The sequence below is a fragment of the Chlamydotis macqueenii genome, chromosome 1 (assembly GCF_036417535.1).
Source record: "Chlamydotis macqueenii isolate bChlMac1 chromosome 1, bChlMac1.mat, whole genome shotgun sequence".
NCBI classification, from domain to species: domain Eukaryota; kingdom Metazoa; phylum Chordata; class Aves; order Otidiformes; family Otididae; genus Chlamydotis; species Chlamydotis macqueenii.
Genome location: NC_141556.1, coordinates 32,972,573 through 32,989,263, shown reverse-complemented (window position 1 = coordinate 32,989,263; position 16,691 = coordinate 32,972,573). Strand labels below are relative to the sequence as shown.

The 16,691-nt window shown below is 37.6% G+C and overlaps 1 protein-coding gene across 2 annotated transcripts in view; it reads right to left on the bottom strand.

Annotated features, from left to right (window-relative positions):
* Nucleotides 1-16,691, bottom strand: part of TMEM117 (transmembrane protein 117) — a 217,142-nt gene that overhangs the window by 103,630 nt on the left and 96,821 nt on the right. For both annotated transcript variants that reach the window (XM_086740017.1, XM_086740015.1), the window contains one exon: nt 11,984-12,083. In XM_086740017.1, the coding sequence (XP_086596143.1) occupies nt 11,984-12,083 (100 nt within the window). The remainder of the gene's footprint in view (nt 1-11,983; nt 12,084-16,691) is intronic.

Here is a 16,691-nt window from a genome sequence, read left to right as displayed (position 1 = left end):
ACAAGTATGGATATCGAAAAACTGACCTCCTGGCTATAGTATCATAAGTCTAAGTTTGACAGTTCCTAAGATTTCTCCATTTTAGGCTTAGTTTTACTGTCATCTTCTGTACATAAAGCATGGAGTTAGTGATTTCACCTACGACTCAGGAATCCTCACTCAATCTGATGCAGAGTGCTACTATTTCTTAGCAAGATGAATTAGAGAAGACTTCTCAAATTGTATTAAAACAAACTCATATATTATGCAGTACCACACAGGAAAATTATTTCTGTGCTGTATTTACACAAGCTCTTGCTTAATTGCTCTTCTGATAAACTGTACTGATCTTCAGAATGTGTGGGTTAACTTGGCCTACGGCAAGATGGGATACCATTTTTAAGGTACTGTAGCTGTTGTGAGAATAACCTTATTTTATTCTAAAAAGAATAACTTTTATTTTTAGGCATAATTCAATACAAAATGAATGGTATTCTGGTACCCTGGGCATATAAACCTTTCCTTTCTGACCACAGTCTAAATATACTTTCTCTACAGAACAGCATCAAGGATGAAATCCAGACAATAGGAATTAATCATTGATTTCAGTTATGATGATTACACTCTAGGGAATGTGAAATGACAAACATAATAAGAGGAGACTTAGGTCTATACAGAAGGGAAATAGACACCAGATGCATCTGCAGCTTCTTCCAACCTCATAATAAAGTTCCTCAGCTGAACACTCATCCCTCAAAATAATGCAGTTTAAGACTCGTAATAGTCTCTTCTTTCTTTCTTTCTTTGCCAGTTTCAGCCATGCTCTCCCTCTTAGAGAAGTACTGATTTTATACATCACTTTGTTAGGCAAGAGTGCTGTGATATGCTTTTTCATAATAAAACATCCCTCTTTCCTCTTTTCCCTTTACACAGTTCCTAATAGTTCATCCTACAGACCCTGAAGGAATTCAGACTTAAAGAAATGCTTTGCTGTGTACCACTGCCATCTACTGCTAATCTCTCCCTATGGATACAGGAGGCCTTATTTCACCATGTATTTAATCCACAAAAGATCTTCAGCTAAATTTGCATGGTCAGTTCAATATTTCTTTTATAATACTTACCAAATAACCTCTTCCCATTCCATTATAGAGCTTCCCATTGCACATCTTGGCAGATTTATTGAGGTAATTGCTTCAGTTTCAGTTCCAGCAAGAGAATTCTTTTCTTCTTCCAGTCAGTGAAAAAGGTTTGTGCTTGCAATCTCATACAGAAACAGACTGTTCCAGAGAGGAAGTGTCCATCTTAGATACTCCAACAGTTTATACATTTGCCATCTGTACTCAAAGATCTTCAGTAAGAACATGTTATTTCTAGAGTCCCACTTCTGCAGCACTTCTGACACCCACTCATTCGCACCATTCCTCAGGAGTACATTATGTCAGAATGCAGAATCATTGCATAGTTACCTTAATTTATATGGTACTGTGACTTGAGTTTCTAAATACTTGTAACCAGGATATATCAAGATCTGTTGCATAAATACCGTTAGGAAGTAAATACAGTTCTACATTAAAAAAAAAAGAGCAAATGAGAGTATGATAAAGAGGAAAAGAAAATACAGGACCCCAAGTCTCACGATTTATAACTGTGTGGCTAATTGAAGCTACAAAACAAATCAATCAGACAAGATTTGAGTTGCAGGAAAAAGTATCTTATCCCTTACACCTTGTCTTTTGAAAAAGATGGAGCTATATCTTTCACCTACAACATCTGGAGAACAGAATAGCTCCCATTAATACTTGACATGAACCTTCATGCATTTTTAAAGCATCTCAGAACACTGGAGATTTCAGAACAGATATTAGCTGAAATCAAAACAAACTTTATTGTCAGAATAAAATGCACAGATAGGTCTGAGGTGAAAAGGAAACAAGTGTTAGGCCTCAGTTTCTTGTTCATCAGAAGACAGTCACCTTCACTTCTAAGCACACCACTATACCATTGTCTAGGTGGATAGCTCTCGTCTTGCTATCTGCATTCCTCATCTGTCTGGAATAGTCCAGTTCCTCACATCCTACACACAGGTATATGTGTAACGTGGAAAAAGCAATCATAGAACCATCACTGGCTAGTGAAATCAGTGAGGCATGCTGTGCCTACACCGGCTCCCTGGGCAAGGTGTCATGGATTTTTTGACCAATTTTGCAGAATTCTCATCTGCATGATGGATCTATTTTTTGCATTTGTTTTTAAGAGGTTTTGAAGTTTATAAGGGAAGACTATGACAATTAAGTAAATAAATAGGATTTATGTGTTTTAATAGTGAAATCAGCTACAATGTATTAACAAACACAGAATCTTATCATGCACTAGAAGTTATCCCAGAAGTCCTCACAAGAGACAGAATAGAATACAATAGAACAGAATATTTTAAACCAGATATCACTGGTTTTAATTTCATAATATCAGAATATCACACAACGAATGTCATAAAAAAAAAAAGAAAAGATATTTTGCTTCACTTTTCTATTCAGATAGAGTTCCAAATTCTCAGGAAAATCAGGACTGAAGTCTGGAAATGGAGTGGAGAACCTGACTGAGAACAGAGCTGAGAACCTGGGCTGCTTTTCTGATAATGAACAGAATCTCTCTAGTCACCATGAAACAGCTCTGTTCTTCTAATAAGACCATTCATCATCAACTGCACTGCCTGGTCCAGAAGCAGAAGATCAAACATCACTTTTTGAGACAGAGATCCAGACAGTATAGAAATGTGTCACAAAAGTCACAAAAACATGTGTATGAGTTTACACTCCTTAAAAAAAAAAGAAATAGTGGGGGAAATTTCCCACCTATTTAAAAGAACTCTTAGAACTATTTTTGCATGTCATAGAAAGCTGTCAGCAGTTGCTTTGGAGAAACTCTATTATAAATTTAAAACCCAGCTTTGGGGCTTCCAATTCTTACTCTTGAGCTCTGAGGTAGAGCTGACTGTGGCCTTCTTCAGAAGAAAATCCAGAGGCTTTTACTGCTAGATGTACCAAGCGCATGTTTTTAAGCCCAGAAAATGGTTATCAACAAAGATACCTGCTGTGACAACGAGCTGAAGGAACTCACCAGCTGGGAAACAGACAAGGATGAAGTAACACCTCTGGCAATGCCTGGTCAGAATTCGAATGACAAGGTAACAGGGGAATACAAAAAAAAGATCAAGCTTGAAAAGGCAGATAATTATAATCTAGAGCATATGAACAGATGGCACACCATCAATCAATGAATAAATAATAGTGCAATCTGACTTGATGGTATGATTGGATGAACTCAGATGACACCAGGCACATTCCACCTTATATAACTAAGTACCAGCCATGAAGCAGAGCAAGATGTGAGCACATTCGTGCCCCACAAAACTGAAAATACAAAATTAGCAGGTCTGGTATGACTGGGTATATGAACAGCCATTGTGTCAATGAATTTTTGTGTGGTTTATCACCTGGAGACAGAATGACTAGCTACAGAATGACTCTGCAACTCGACTGGCCCTTAAGATGAGGAAAGAAAAACAAAACCAGAAACACAGAAGAAGGAAAAGGGCAACTGGCATTGTGTCTGCTTCTCTGAATGGAAAGAAAAATGTTGCCACCAATAATGGCACACTCCTGTGCAGTCCTGGCAAGTAAGTTTAGTAACATATGTAATCTGCTTTGCTCCTTCCACTTCATGCTTCACAGTTTAATTTCATTTCCACTACTGAAGTGCAGCAGAGTTGTTAGCTACACACTATTTCAGATGCCACTGCAGATTCAATTACAGTTTTATTTCATCATTTGATATGTCAGTGGAATAGAAACAATCAAGAAGATTGACACTGATCACAATCTGGATTGTCATGCCCAATCCTTGACAGAGGCATAAGTTAGAAAAGGTGTCAGTCATTAAAGACTCCTGACTTTCCAAACTACCTTGGAATGTGCATCAAAATGGTGGATTCTTCCCTGCTTTCAAATAAAACAATATAGTATGCTTTGCTGAATAGAATGTCCTGGACAGAAGAATTACTTTTTAAGACTCACATAAATTTAAGAGTGAACATTTGTGGCTATACTTTTTGTTTAAAAATTACATACAAAATCACAGAAATTTTACTATTTCTAATTAGGATGTTACATTTTCTTTGACCATATTTTTTTTTTATACTGATGTCCTTCCCTGTCTAAAGAAGATTTCATTTTTCAGTCACATTAGTATTTAATTTTCTACCTATTTGCACTCCAATAGTTCAGTGTGCCTGCTATTTTCAGCAACATGATAGTATTTGCAGCATCAAGGTTGTTCACTTTGTTTGAACATGCCCTAACAACACATACCCATTATGAGATGAAATAAAAACAAAGAGGTAAATCAATCTACTTTCTGCAAAATGGCAATGAATCCTTCATTCTTCTAGGATGTCAGCATAGTCATGTCTCAGAGCTGATGAGGGCAAGAATTATTTTCTTTTTTAATGGGCACAAGGGAAGCACTTCAAAATCATTCAATAGCTTGTTCTTCTATGCTACAAAAAGTTGTCATTTTTCAGGATCACAATGGCAACAGCCAAAACTAAATATCTCCAAATACTGTTAAAAATTCTTGTCAATAGCTTACAAGCCATCAAAAATGTTTTAATGGCAATAAGTAAACATCTATTCTTTTATACAAAAATGAAAAAAGAAGAAAGCAGACAGAGCATAATCTACAGGTACGAGGTATCTACCAGAAGAAAACATCAAGTGATGGGTTTATTAAAATGTAATGCATACTACCTTACTTTACTCTACACTGTACAGTATATTTACTATTTTGCTTCAGATTTACCGAGAAAGACCACACCAGCATTTACAAGGTCAAAACGAAGAGCTAAGCAAGTATACATTTGCTGCAGTTGAATATTTCTGTCTCAAGCCACAGCAGTTAGATTGTGTTTCCTGCCTGTGTCTGCTGGGAAGGAAAAAAATATGTTTCTCAGCAACATGACCAAGAGAGCTCCAGATTCAAAGAATGACTTTAGCAGACACAGGTTCCTATGTCCAAAATTATGATTAAAAAATTCCACTTAACTAAAAAAATTATAAAAACTTGTTAAGACTCTCCCTGCTCAGCCTAAGAGATCCATAAACTATGTCAGTTTTCGGGAAAGAGAGGCTAAATATCAATGGTTGATGTTCTCTGAAACACATAATCCATGCATATATTCAGAATATAGGTGTAATATAGGAATTAACAGCCATGATCAGTCTCTGTTACCCCTTCTGCTATCTGCACGAACATGAAAAGCAAAATATTCCCACCTTAATTTTTGTCTACCTGTGAAATGGTGCCAAGGCCATAAGGCAAAAGGATGTTGAGGGAAAAGGACAGAGAAAAAATAATGAAAATGAGGTAAAATGAACATACAAAATTTAACTGCTAGGAAATACGCTCACTGTCTTTCACTGATAAGCCACATGAAGATGGCTCCACACTGTTCGACACATTCATAGTTCCTGAGCTGGGACTTCTGCCTTTCATGCAAACAACACTTTCAGGGCCACCCAACATTGTCTGAACACCTCTTTAACGGCAGCAGGATACGCTGAGGCTGTGAAAGGAGTGCTAAGTGTCTGGCTCTGTAAGTATCAGGAATGGGGATATTTCAGAATAGGATTACTGAATGAGGTCAACAAAGCACAGGGATAAAGGAGATGTGGTTGAAATAACCTAACTTGAATTTTCTAAAAGGCTTTTGAAAAATCCCTCATCAAAGGCTTCTATGGAAACCCAACAGTCAGAGCTTTAGGGAAGGTCTTTATGTTGATAAATAACTGGTTAAAAGGCAGGGAACAGAAGATAAGTAGGTTAGCCAGACAGCTCTTGCAATGGAGGGAGGTCATTAGTGGAGGTCCACGGGGATTTGTGCAGGGGATAGAGTCATTCATCATATTCCTAAGCAACCTGGTAAAATGGGTGAACAGCGAGGTGAAAAGGCTTTATAATGATATCAAGTTATGCACAGTAGTAAGGACGATGGTTTGCTGACTGTGAAGAATTGAGAAAGGTTCCTATGGAAGTAAGTCCCCAGGCAATAAAACAGCAGATGAAATTCTTTTTAGTTGAATGCGAAGTGATGCACAGGGGGTGAAACAATTCTAGGATCATTTATGAAACAATTGGCCCTCAGCTGACCACTATAGTTCAGGAGTAAGATCTTGAGTTTATGATAATATAGTACCATGAAAACATGCTCTTAGTGCTCCATATTGTCCACACTTCCCTACTATGAATGTTAGGACCTACTAGGAAAGGAATAGAAAACCAGGGAACATCATTATATCACTGTAAAACTGTTCATTACACCTTGAATACTGTGGGCAGTTGTGATCTCCGTGTGAAAATGGACATAGCAAAACTGCAGAAATTGCAAAGAATGGCGATAAAGATAGTCAAATACACTGAACAGTTTGTGTATGAGAAACAACTTACTAGGCTAGAGATCATCAGCCTGAAGAAGGGATAAATTAGAGAAACTATGATATACGTCCACAAAATCATAAACATTAGGGGAAAAATGTACAGGGATGAAATGTTTGTTGTCTCTTCAGTAAAGAACTAAAGGTATCAAATTAGCGTAGTCAGAAACAAGTTAAAACAAACAAAAGGAGGTGATTTCTTATACAGTGACCTCTGGAACTTGTTGCCAAATAATTCTCTGGATGCTAAAAACAGTACTTGGGCTAAAGGTGAGATTGGGCAAGAGTTATCATACATACAAAGCTGCATGCAATTGGAGAGAGTCATAGAGGACACTGCCATATATGATTGGCTTGTTCCTACTCTCCTGACAGGCTTCTGCTCACAGTCACAGTTTGAGGCAGGATACGGAGTTGGATGGATTTTTGGTCTGAGTGCAATTGTTACAGTCTTGCAGATGTAGCCTGAGTTCCAACATGGTGCACGGAACAGAAAGAAGTTCTGGTTAGGAGTCTACTTACTGTGTGCTTGCATGGCAGTAACTGTTCACTTGAACTTGTCAGCTATTGATGTTAATAGCATTGAGGACCATGTGGACAGGCTTCAGCCCTCTAGGGTGTTATTCATGAACCAGCCACAGGCCTCTCTACTAGTTACACTAGTGACCAGCCATATAAGTCTTGTAAAATGGGAAAATACAGAAGCCTCCTTCACCAGAGTATGAAGATAAAAAAAACCTAATGGAGAAATGTGAATGAAAAGAACTGCTTTTCACAACTAGCAAAGCCAGAACAAGTAATGGTGTGAGATTTGCCCTCTGGAATTAGAATACTGAGAACTTGGTCCATTTGGCCAGATAGGTACATTTCCTGAAGCTTTTTCAGCTAGCACTGAAAATCTCAGAGAACAGAAAATCCTTCTTGCAGAAGAACAGATAAGCTTTACCAAGGGGAGCAGCATTCCACGACAAATTATATGTCATGATGTGTAGGCATGATCACCTAACAATGTGACTCTTTTGACTGAAAAGCTTCACAGAAGTCCAGGCAACTTGTGAATATGGGTGTCATCACACAGTTTCACTAATGAGGAAAGATAAATGTGGTTTCATCACTCAGTAATAACTTTTTGAAATCTCAATACTATATCCTGACAAAAAGTATCACGTAGAAGATGTCTACCTCCATATCCATCCGTTCAAGTGGGTAACATGTGCCTATGTCAGTCCTGGATAATGGGTCACTGGTACAAGTGATGACCCATCGCTCTTCCATCCAGACTATGCTGGAAGTACTACTTCCTAACTTCCTGCTAATTCGTCTGCTAAGATGATGAAAGACAGTCTTCATGGTCACAAGCGAGAGAAGAGTCAAGCTGAAATCAAGTGAAAGTGTTAGAAAGATCAACCAGGAATTGTGACAATGATTCAGCTTACGCTCTAAGACATTGTGCCAAGTACTGTGCTAAAGCACAGTGCTGAGAGAAGTCTTGGCTTCTCCCTCTTAAAAAGAACATGCTGGTACAGATTTGGTAAAGACTAGTTTTATGAATAATAAACTAAACCATCCCTTGAGTTTATCATTGTTTATGACGATGTGAGCCAATAGAGTGTCTGCTGATTAGCGATCTCTCAAACATTCTCAGTTCCCTCTAGCAATTAATGAGGGAAAAGAGAATCTCAATTAAATTACCTTTCAGAAGGAAGATAAATGGGAATAGGATCCCTTGTCAAGAGAATCAGCACCCTTTACATCCATAGAGACTAGCACCAGCCTCTAGCAGATGTTGACTGCTCCAGCTTCTAATAACCCTAGCAAGCAAGGTCTAAGGAAGATGTAACAAACTTCTACTGTTTAGACTCTTTCACATGTATGTAGGGCTTGCAGGCAGAGATATGTCTTTAATGTAAACGACAATGGCAGTTGGTAAGCAAATCTCTCAATGTGGTACAAGTATCATTCATAGTGCACGGCCAATAGGTAATCTTTGGAGAGCCCAAAGAGCTATCACCCAAAGTGGAGAACAGCAGTTTTGATAGTCTAAAAGCTAACAGTGCCTGGAAAGAAGGAGGAAAGCAAGCTGTTCCACCTCACCAGTAGGCTGTAAAGAACAGAGGAGGCCCTGGTAGTACTCTGCCCTTTGTGTCAATGTTCAGTGCCATCCACTTCTGTAGGTCTGCTCTGAGCAAGACTTCCCACACACGCTCAGGTCTGCATCCCTCACAAAAACACAGCTGCAGCAAGTTGCTCATTTTTATAGAGAGGATCAGGAGGCCACCTGACTCTAATCATCAGAGATTCTGCCCTGGAATCAGCTCCTTCCTCAGCATGCTCATACTCTCCCAGACAGTGGCCATAATTGCTAGTTTATTGGCTTGTCTGGGTGGAATCCAACGTTTTTTTTTTTCAAAGCTACCCTACTGTGCCAAATCCTATGGTGTCTGCCTCAAAAGCACTCTCTGTGAGAACAGAACACACATTTTACGAGAGCAGGAGAGCATGTCAAAGCAGGTGCAGAATATACTTCCTTGGCTTCAAAGAGGAAAAAGTCCAGAGAGAAAGTTAGTGTACTGAACCCATTGTCCTCTTCACGGACTTATTTAGAACATCTAACACTGTTTTCAGCAAAGATGATTATTAGTGGCAGAAGTTCCTGTCCAGAGGTACAAATGAAAAGCTCCTGTGCATCCATAGCATGGCCTCATTCTCATTACACACAATGGAAATAATATTTCTGATTTTATTAGTAATTGAGTCAGACTCTGTCACCAAACTAGTCAGTCAGTTAGGAAGTGCTGTAGGGGAAGGCTCACTTGTGCCTTTTAAATTGAAAACAAATAGCAATCCAAAACGTATTTTCCCATTTCAATCACTTTCTGGATTTAATAAGCCTCTCCTCACCGTACTAGGGCAATATTATTGTTTATTGGTTACTAATTTTTAAAATGGAATCCCATCTGTTCTGCTTTATTCCTGCTTATTTCCAAAGTTCCCAATTAAATAGGGAAGATCTTAATTCCAGTATGGTTCAAATACGCTGAAGTTAAGGCTACATCTGCTTTTTCATCTTCTCCTTTGGATTCTATGGATGGGCGGCTTCTTTACAGAAACTTCTTAAACATTAGAAAATACAAGCACTGCTGCAAATGGGAAGATGTGAAAAGGTTTCTTTACAGGTTTGTTTTCCCTTTCCTGTTTCCAAACAGGATCAGAGAACTTCATAAAATATAATAATCCTACAGAAGACTCATGTCACTTTGATATCAATTCCATGCCGGGCTTGACATGCATAAAGTCAAGCAAATTCAAATATTATAAACAACATGATAATATCTGTTCATGTAGCATAAGACATAGTTAGGCTGCGTGCGAGATTTGCACCAATGTACATGCACATTCATCAACGTACATGTTCAATCTCCTCTGTTATTAATACCTCTCTATCTGACATTGCAGCCTTTTTGATGTGTCTAGGCTTAGCTCCCCTTAAACACTATAATTTCCATTATATATGGAAATTATAGTGGATATCATGTATCCACTGATGGAAACCCTTTGCCTAGAGATTGGCATTGAAGAAGCAATCTCACTATTCTCTTTTGCTCTGAAGATCACCTCACCTCTTACTCCTATTTCCAAACTGCCTCTGCAGTCTCTCCCAGTCTCCTTCCCATTCTTCAGTGATAATGACATTCACCACTGGAATCTGCTGTGGCAAAATCCAATTATGCCTCCATTGCTGAAAAGACCCGAGAGGGCTTTGACTGCACAGAAAAGCATCAGCATTCTGATGCCTCTTCAAGCCAGCCATTTCCATGCTCTATATAGTGCTGTACGTAACAGGTTTTTTCAAGGAAATGATAAAAGAAGGACCGAAAAAATTGAATGTTACCTAATGCAGTACAACTTGTATGTAATCTATTAGTGTAGCTCCAAGTCACATATGTGTGATGAACATGATCCCTCTCAGTTCAGCTTAGTTTATGCACCATCTTTCCTTCCATAGTGGAATAAAGCTGTGGAAGTCCATTTAAAAAAAAGGGTCAAGCTAAAGGTATTCAGAAGTAGCCATGAATTTTATTACTGATTCACAAGAAATCCTCATTAATTGTCAACATCAGTCAATGCACCAATTCTGCAATGTCTTTCCTGCAATGTATGTACAGATTATTTGCTCCATACTTGCTTTCATGGCCACCATTTCACAGAGCACAATTTGTCTCAGACAAATCACTGACACATACAGAACAATACACTGAAAAAAATCCTTGATGCTTTTTTTTTATTCTGTCTGCGCTACTATATGTTCCAAATATGTGGAGGATAGGAAACAAATTGACAGAAACTCGGACTACCCTTCTAAGATTGTTCCTTCAGTTTTATAGACTATAGTCTTATCATCTTAAAGTAATTCCTGCTTGAAACTATTCCTATAGCATTTTCACCTAACACATACCACAATCCTAAAATGTATCCACCTTGGCTTGTTTCTTTGCTTACATCAGAGATTATTGCAGTCACCAGCTACATACAGTACTGAAATCTTTTCCATCCATGTTTATGTGATATGTGATAAACATTCACCATCAGACAATTTTCCCTCTGTTAATGAATTCCTCTAAAATTATGTTGATTCTTTCTAGTAAACAAACAGAAGTATCAATGAATCATTAGAAAAAAAATATTAGATTAATTAAAACCTGTTCTGTAAGCTTAAAAGTCAGGGACTTCTTTCCCCAACTTAAATGAATGTCACAGTCATAACTGTTAAAATGCTTATCTACACTAATCATAAAAACCTACTCTTACTAAAAAAAAAGAAATCAACTTTTTATCACCTTGTGTTTAAGAAATGCTTTTCTTGAACAATAAAAACATGTGCACGTGCTTCAGTTTGTTCCCAGTTAGCTGTCATTTTCTGGTTCTCTCTCACTAAGTTGATCTTTGGGTTGCTCATATTTCTGGAGAGAACCTTTTTGACAACCAGAATCCAAATTTATTATTCTAAATCTTAAATTAGAGACAAATTTAATCTGATAGTTTCACAACAAACAGGCTACCTTCAAATTCTGGGAGGTAACTGGCTTGCTTTCTTTCTCTCATCTCCATTGCTCTTTGTCACATCTTTCAGTTAATTTTTCTTCTTTTTTAATCCTTTTTGATAGACTTGTTTATCTCTAGCCATTACTCACTGTTTCACCAGAAAGCGAGTCATGATGTTATTTCATAGCAAAGAAGGGCCACCATGCTGTCCTCACAGAAGTCAATGGCAAAATTCCCACTCACAGAAGAAGAAAGGAAACATTGTTCTGATACATTTTAACTTAAACTCTTCTGGACTCCCAGCTAATTAAATACCCTGCCATTGTGCTGCTTTGCCTTTGTTAGCTTTCTACTTGTTGAAATACCTGAATACTTCAAGAAATTGAGTTTTCTCTCTTCTCCTCTCCTCTTTCTCTTGAAACCAAAAACCAGATTCCTTTTATTTTAATATATAATATTACATTTCTTACCATCCACGCTGTGACAAAATCTCCCATCCAAGTCCCAACTGCAGCTACCTTCATAAAATTTTCATTCCTGATGCCCATGAAGTCTGTTATAATGTATGCACTGTGGAAACAAAAACACAGACTGTAAGCTATACACGTTTGCTTAATGAAGTTATAAAGAACTTGCTTTAGTCATAAAGTTTATGATTAGTTTTGAAAGACCTCCCACTTCTTTCATAATCACTTTTTCTGCTAGATCTGAGTCTTGACATAGAACTGAACCAAGATGGGTCAATTGCAATTAGAAATGGAAATGTGAAACTGATTTTACAGCCCATGTCTCTTTTGAAGGTGCTAAAAAATTATAGGCAAACGCTTTAGGATTATGTAAGGCTTCTGGAAATACAAACTATCTTACACTTTTTACCTCTTCCTTTATCAAATGGAATTGATGAACATTCTTAGAATTGGTGACTTCTTTGCAAAATTTTTATGAAGAAATATGAAAATCTTTAAGTTCTCTTTAAAAAGATAATTGAGCCACTTGACTTTTCACTCTACCAGTTTTAAAACCACATTTTTTTTTAACACAGCAGTGTAAGCAAGCTTTGCAGAATCGTAGTGAGATGTCGCTGTTTCTTGGTTTATACAATGTATTTTCTTATATATATTGTACTTAAATCCAAAAGAAGCATTTCCATTCTGCTTAAATAATGCAACAGATAGGATTTATAACCTCATGCAATAATTTCACCTCTACTTTCAAAATCATCAAGATGCTATAAGGTCAATTAAAAAGGTAAAGTTACTTCTGCTGGATTAAAACCTTTGTGAAAAAATCATAGCTTTTAACATACTCATATCCTTTGCTAAAAGACTTTTATAGTGTTTAATAAGGGACGACTCTCCTCAACAGTGACCACATTGAATAATGATAGCAATTATATTTTAACTTCCCAAGCAATATCTTTGTTTTCTCGATACCTGTAGACATTGCTTATATAACGTTATGCTTATTTAAGGGTGCACACAAGCGACCTAGTTGCACCTAGTGACCTAGTTATCCATTATTCAAATCTTCCCACTATTAGATACCAAATGTTGTGATGTCTAGGAGCTAACGGACCATATCCCTGCAACTGGACCAGTACAAGTTGATCCCACTTTCTGGGGCAGTCCTATTAAAATCTAAATATTTGATCAGGATAGAGGATCTTGCTTGCAGAAATCCATGCACAGCACCGTATCACTTCTTAGATACAAGTTAATATGTTCCTGAGTAGAAATATTAATGTCATTGAGTAGTTTCATGACACATGTAAAATGACATACCCTCATGGCTCTTTTCATTATACACATGTCATCACCTTTCAGCTAATTTGTCACTAACAAAAATACCATCAGTATTTTTTCATCTGTTGCACAGCATAAAAATGCTGGCTCAGATTTTCTGGTGGAATTAAAAAAAATAAACCCCACATTTTTTTCCAAGCTATTTTTAATTATGCTCCATGTAGTTAATAAGATCATCAATACTGTGAATTTACCATGTTGTAAATAAGGATCTAAGAACACAAGAACAGCTACACTGGGTCAGCCTCAAGTCTCCTTGTTCCAACACCCTGTTTCCAAGAGAGGGCAACAGGAGATACCTAGGGAAGACTGTGAGAACAGGCAAGCACACCCCTTCCAGATATATTCTCCCAGCCTCTTCATAACTGGGGAACACTTGGAATTCCTTTTTTTTTTTTCCCTGCATCTTGGGTATTCCTGCATCTTGGGTATGTCTTTCTTGCAGCATCTGTGAAGGCAAAAAATTATCAAGTCTGCATTCCTTAAGAAGATGTCTTATTAACAAGGAAGCACAACAGTAAATGTCAGGTGTAAGGACTGGCCACCAAAAGCAAACCATAGAATTATCCTTTTAATCAATGTGAAACACATACAAAACCCCCACACCTCTCACTTTTTTTTTAATTCCTATTTGTCATATGCATTATACATTCTCATATGCATTATACATGGTTACAGGTGTACAGAAACTGAACAAGCACTTGCACAACACTCCTGAAAAACGAGCCTCTTGGGTAACTCCTACAGCCCCGCCACATAGAGTGGGCCCACCACAGCCACGCATGGCAGGCTGATGTACAAACGACGGGTTATCCAAAAAGGCTGAGAAGTCACTGATCACTGAATGTAGGTATTAACAAGCACAGGAGATATCAAACCAGACATCAGCTATTTTTTAATGGAAATTGAAGATCTCAAGGTAGTCACTTGTTCTTATGAATGTTAAAAGTACCTGAAGGCTTCTAATAAGGTCAGATGAGCTGGATGCAATACTTAAATACACAGAAAGGCCTTGCAAGCATCAAGTCAACCTAATAGTCCTTTTGTAATTTGAAACACGAAAGCATCCAAGAAACCTAGTATAAATTGTGCATCGTAGTCTATAAGTAATTAATGCCTAAATGAAATATGCAAATTGTCAGAACTTCAGTTAGAGTTAAAATAGTATATTACTGTAAAGAAACTCTTAAGGACATAATCTGTGCATATTTTAAGTGCATTTACTGATTAAAATAACAGCTACAACTTTTTATGGAACAGGGAAAATATTTTTAGCACTGTCATTATCTTATTAGAAATAGTAATGAAATACACTGCTATTTTATTAACTATTTTATTAACTACTAGCACTACATTCTGTGTCTGTTATGTTCTCTGCAGTGTCACTTTCATTTCAAAACACAAAAAGAAACTAACTTCTTCCAAATACGGATTTTTTTTTTCTGCTAAAAATGAAAAAAAAAAATCTCCATTTTGAATTTTCAGGTTTTAGTTTAAGTATAAATGAAAGTAGCTGACATTTTAAAAAAATGTCAGCTTATTTTGTTACCAGGATATATATTTTAACAGCACCAAAAGTAAAATGAATTCTGTTATGGAAAAATCCCCATTTTTTTCTAGCTTTAGCTAGTAATTTCAGAGCAGTTTTCATTAACTGCTTACTCTGCTTCATGGCTAGGACCCATGTCTGCACCTTGCAAGGGGCGCTAATGTTTGTTGGATTCCAGTCAACTGTCACAGGCAGCCCAGATTTTCTATAGCTTGCCAAAAGGCTTCTGTTTGCTTTGCCACACCTGTATTCTGTAGCAAGGTACATCCATATTGGATGAACAGCACAATCTAAGAAAATACTGAGTGGAAAAATACAGCAGTTAAAGCTCATAACAGTAAAAAGCTCTTCAGGAACAGGTAGGATAAGTGTAAATAATTAAGGGCTGAGGAGCCGATACTTATGAACGTTACAGATAAAGGACAAGTTTGTGATTGGGATTTGGGACAAACTCATTATTAACCTTTGACAGTAAAACTGGAAGCTGCAAGGCCAGGAAAATTGCTCTTTATGGGCTAAAGCATCTGGAACATAGACCACAATTTTGACAGAATAAGACAAAACAGAGGAATCAAAAGACAAAAGAGACTTAAGACACATAGTTCTAAAACAGAGTCCAAAAAACTCTGTATTAAGTTGCTGTGTACATCCATGTTGTTGCAAAAAGGAAGTTAATAACAGTGAGTCAGTAAAAAGATGTAGGAGCCCAATGTATTTGATCACTTTTCCAAAGATAGCAGCAAAGCATGCACAGAACAAAGAAGGAAACAACAGCACTAGTCCAGAAAAATTGTTCAAAGGATGATACCAGAGCATTTTTTTTCAAAGCAGGATGACACTGACAAAATGTCAAACAGCCTGAAAGCAAATGAAACATTTAAATTTTAATTTGGATGAAGATGCACTAGCCACTGTGGTGCTATCAACATTGTCCTAGGCACTGGAATTGAAAGTCATGGCTGAAACTCAGCGCTGAGATGGTGTTTTCTTGACCATCGCAGGAATCTGGAAATGGGATATAGCTTGAATTTACACACTTAAATGTAAGTATAAGACCATGATCCAAACTCTTAATGGAGCCTAATCAGAATAGTAAATGCAGATCAGAGCATGTTTTGTCCTTACACTACTGCAGACATGCTGGGTGAAGGATTTGTTTGCCTTATGTTACCGCAGGATGGTTAGCACGTCAAAACAGTATGTTCGCGTATCGAAAGGCATTGCTAAACCTATGTGACTAAATAATTCCAGGTGCTTTTATATATCTTGGTCTCCAGATTATAATCCAAAGAGATCTGTGCCTCTTGTGAGGCCTGTGACACATCTAACAACCCCGATGCACCTGAACTGAACCCTAGGTCTCCATGGACTGCAATGAGAGCATAGACAATGTAGAGGGGTTTTAGTTGCCTTTTAATGCCATTTTAGTGACCTTGACGCATCTTAACTACACTTCAGCTGGCTCTTCGTACACTGTTAGAGTATCTAAGGCACTGGGCTCCACACAGCACACGGAGCCTACAAGAACTGCACCCATAGAGAGTGGTAACTTAAGGCTCTTCAAAAAGGAGGGGAGGCCTAGATATCTTTTATGTTGAGTGATAAAAAGTCTGCACATGTTCTGCAGTCAGCTATGTGCTTTTCTGAAGCAGCTTTATTACCTGGTATTCCCTCTAAAGAGCTGATTATGTATATGGAACTCATCTTCCCTGGTGCACCTGAGAAAGTGAAATGTCTTGACAATGGCCAACAAGTGACAGCACAGGAGTTCCCGCAGGCAGCAAAGAAGTATGTGTTAGACGTGGCACCACAAGCTTCCATTACTCT